General features: G+C 64.6%; 1 protein-coding gene across 1 annotated transcript in view; it reads left to right on the forward strand.

Moving 5' to 3' along the window:
• The window catches only part of LOC105309972 (two pore calcium channel protein 2-like), a 43,415-nt gene that overhangs the window by 13,454 nt on the left and 25,887 nt on the right, over positions 1-4,074 (forward strand). Inside the window, exons 2-3 of the mRNA XM_023526495.1 lie at positions 3,122-3,206; positions 3,896-3,972. Coding sequence (XP_023382263.1) covers positions 3,122-3,206; positions 3,896-3,972 — 162 coding nt within the window. The remainder of the gene's footprint in view (positions 1-3,121; positions 3,207-3,895; positions 3,973-4,074) is intronic.

Here is a 4,074-nt window from a genome sequence, read left to right on the forward strand (position 1 = left end):
GGTCGGTGGAGACCCGTACTGTAGAGACAGGAGCCGGCGGGGGGGGGGGGGGGGCAGGCTCTTTGTCCTGACGCTGTGGCCTCAGCATGGGCTCCTGAGAATCTGAACAGGGCCTCCCTGCCAGGCCGCCCGGCCGGGTCTGGCTGGGGCAGTGAGTGGGGACTGAGAATGGCTCTTTCAGTCTCTGCCCAGCTCCCCGGGATGGGCCTTGTGCCCGGGGTTTGCATGTCCCACAGTTGAGTGCTCCTACTGGCGAGGGTGGGGAGTGCCGCTGCCCGGCCCTGTGGACCCAGCGGGCCCTGTGGGTGGGTCCTCTGGACTCAGCCCCATGTGATGGGCCACAGGGCGAAGATAGTCGTCTTGTCCTTCCTCTTCCTGTCTTTGAAAGAGTCGGGGGATGAGGGATCGCTGTGCTGTAAAAGGGGCTTTTTAATAATGCTAACAACAACAACAACAATAATAATAATAACAATAACAGTAAGAATAGTAGCAGCCAATGCTGTGAAGTCACTGCGCCGCACTTGAGCTGCGGGAACCCGCCCGGTGTGCGCGTCGGGCCTGTGGCGTAGGGCCTTGGAGGAGTCGAGGCACAGAGGTTGGGGGCTTGTCCGGGCTCGCACGAGGTGCCGCCGGGGCTCCCCACAGGCTGTGCAGCGTGGAGCAAGAGGAGAGGGGCCTTTAGACCCGGACGCCGGGCTCGGGGCAGGGAGGCTGGTCCAGGGCTGATGTGGGATGTTGTCCTCTGTGCTCCCCGATATCCCCACCTGCTGTGTCCAGTGGGGTACCGGGGGTGCCTGCAGGTGATTGCCTCCCAGGGTGATGGTTTTCTGGGCCACCGAGGTGGGAGACAGTGCTCTTGGTAGGGCTCACAGCCTCGGCAAGGGCATGGAGGCCTTGGAGAGCTTGACCTTGGAGCCAAGTTCAGGGCGAGTGGCCTGGAGGGCACGGGGTGGAGGAAGCTACAGGAGAGGAGGCGGACGGGCAGAGGTGGGCGCCCACACTGCCGGCTCGGGTGGAGCCTTTCTCCTGGGGCAGTGGCACTCACAGGAAGTGATGTGCTCACAAGGGTTTGCGACAAGACCCCCTGGCTGCTGCAGGATGAGGGGGAGGCCGGCGCTGGGGCTGCGGAGCAGGGGGGACGGCCCTTCCTGAGGTCTGGTGCCCCGAGAATCGAGAGCCCTGTGAGCTTGGGTGGCCTCACCTTGAATGTTACAAACCAACCACCCAAAGCCAGATGAGAGTGTTGGGTGCTGGACAGTTCCCGGGGCGCCCCATACCCTTGGCCTGGCTCACCCAGGACTGAGCCACTTCCGCTGCACCCCAGTCCTGGGCCTGGAACAAGCTTGGGGCCTCTGGTGCCTCTCTCTTGTCTAGGAAGCCATGTCCTCCCATCTCCCTGGCTGAGTCCGTCTCTTCCCAGGGGGTTTGGTGACATGGGGCCTCCTGCAGGCCCTCACACCACCGGGCCCTCCCAGGCCCCCTCAGGGCCGTGCACTCACCCACTCGGTGAGCAAGCTGCGTGCCGAGCCCCACGCTGTCTGGGCTCTGCGGGCGCAGCAGGGAACAAAAGTGCCTCCCGATCACAGTGTCCCAGGACGCTCTCGGGGAAGCAGGCAGTCACCACTCTCAGCCGCCCCGGAAGAACTTTGAGGGGTCTCAGGGTGAGCGTGGAGGTTGTACAGGTGGGGAAACTGAGGCCCAGACAGGAAGTTTCCCGCTCTGGGAGATGCAGCAAGGCGGTGCAGAGCCGGGACGGAGCCCAGTCTCCTTCTCCATCCGGGGCCCCCCATCCCTGATTGGCCCCTGGGCCCTGCTGCACGGTCCCCAAGGACAGGGCGGCTCTGCCCGCCTCTGGCTTTGGCACCTCTGCTCTAGGCCCGTCCGCAGTTCTGCATTCTCTTTGGGTGGTGTCGGCAGCTGTCGGCCCTGAGGGACCAGATGTGGAAGCAGAATTATCAACAGAAATGGCGACAGGGCTGCTCATCTCACTTCTGAGCCCGGATCCGGAGGCCGATGGTGGGACAGGGCAGGAGGGCTCTGCTCCCCCCGGGGCCCGCCGCCTGGGCTGCAGCCTTCCCTGGCCTCGGGCACTGGGGTCCCCCGGCCCCGTGTCACAGCTCTTCCTGCCTTTCTTCTCCCTTCGCGTCGGTCAGCAGCTTCCACAGCAAAGCCGCAGGGGCTGCACTTGCCCACGGTGTGGTGGGCAGAACCCAAGGCCATGTCGTCGCTGGCGGCTCCTTGACCACAGAGGGCCGGGGGCCAAGGCTGCTGAGCCGCAGGTGCAAGGACGGATCCCTCTGGCCCGAATCGGACACGCGGGCCTCCTCGCAGCCATGGCATGATTTTTCTTCAGCTTCAACGCGTGAGGCCTGCAGCAGATTTTTATACCTAAGCCTGACTTGTCCCGAAGGCCCCTTGTCGTCGGGAGTCTGCCTGGGCCCACAGAGCCCCATTCCGTCGTCCTGTGGGCTAAGACATGGTGACCTCAGGTCTTTCTCAGTGCGCAGTATTTGATGGAGAGACATGCAGTGCCTCGTGGTTCCAGGTCATTTTCGCTTGTGACTGTTACGTCTGTGATGCCGTTGGACAGAGGGTGGCCGGTGGTGCTGCCCCACCTTACAGTCGAGTTGACGAGTGAGGCGTCCTGACCGAGGCCGCGTGGAGGCTGGCGTGGGGCGGGGCCGAAGGGCAGCCACAGCCGCCCCGAACTGAGCGCGCTCTGTGTGCCTGGCTGGCCTGGCGGCTCCTGTGCCCATGTCACCCCTCTGGGGGCTGAGCTGGGTGCCCATTAACACCCCCATCTTGCAGAGGAGGAGATGGGTGCACAGGGAGTAAGCCAAGGCCCACAGTGGGGGAGGCTGAGATTGGAACCCCCAGGTCTGGTTCCAGGCCTCCCCGTTCTGGGGCCGGGAACCGTGGGCCCGGAGCACCGAGAAGACCCTTACGTGCTCAGACCCTGCCCCACACAGGGTGCGGCGGGCCGGGGTGGGGGTAGAGCTGCCCCAGGGCCAAAGGCCCAAAGGCGTCTTGTTCAGAGCCTGGGACAGAGCGAGGCCAAGCTCTCTCCTTGACCTCAGTTGTCCTGCAGGGGGTGAGCATCGCGTGAACCCTCCTCACCCAGTGTGTCCTCTCTGCCCGCAGATGCTGTTGCCCGGTGGGATCTGAGCTTCGACCGAGCCGTGGTCTTCATTGAGGACGCGATCCAGGTGAGCAGGGCCAGCTCGTGGTGGCTGGGCCTGGGCTTGTCTCCGGGGCCCTGGGGACTGGGCGATGGCCGTCCCGATGGTCCCTTTACCCTTTGCCATCCTGGGGCCAAGGCTGAGGTTGGTAGACCGTGTGGGCCACGTAACCGTGATGGCCTGGCCTTTGGGCACGGTCTCTTTGAGTCCTTGCCAGAGCAGGTGGGCGCCCGATGCCCTTCTGAGTCCCCAGTCATCTGCTTCGTTGGTTTACCACCCACGGTTGTCTGCTGGCCCGGTCCCAGGGCATTAAACATACCCGAAGATGACAGGACCATCCTCTCCTGCAAATGACACACAGGCTCACTTGGGGAAGTAGCACGTGGACGTGAGCCATGCTCCACGTTCCGAAGTAGGCTGTGAGGTAGAGTGTGGGCCTTGCACAGAGGACACAGCAAACGCGTGTCCCTTTGTGGACCTCCCTGCCCCGGGGACCTGGCCTTTGGGGGCTCCGTCTGCCAGGTGAGCCTCGCAGCTGGGTCGTGAGGGGGCGCCCTGGCCGTGTGGCGAGCTGAGCTCGGCCTGCGATCCACAGCCTGTCTCCCCGCCTTGGGCCTGCTGCGGGGTGAGGGGGGTGCCCAGCACGTGGCTGGCCGTGTCGTGTGGCATCGAGGGGACCCCCCCACTCACGCTCCCGTGTGACCTCCTGCTTCCAGTACCGCTCCATTAACCACCGCATGGACGCCCGGTCGATGTGGCTTTACCGGTGGTACTACTCGGACACGTGCCAGTGGTGAGGACACACACGGGACACGGGCTTCCTGCGGCCCGGCCGGGTCGGGGGAGGCTGGTCTCAGGGTCCGGGCGGGCCCCCATCCCTGTGTGGGAGAAGGAG

The sequence above is a fragment of the Pteropus vampyrus genome, unplaced genomic scaffold (genome assembly GCF_000151845.1).
Source record: "Pteropus vampyrus isolate Shadow unplaced genomic scaffold, Pvam_2.0 Scaffold972, whole genome shotgun sequence".
Taxonomy (NCBI): Eukaryota; Metazoa; Chordata; class Mammalia; order Chiroptera; family Pteropodidae; genus Pteropus; species Pteropus vampyrus.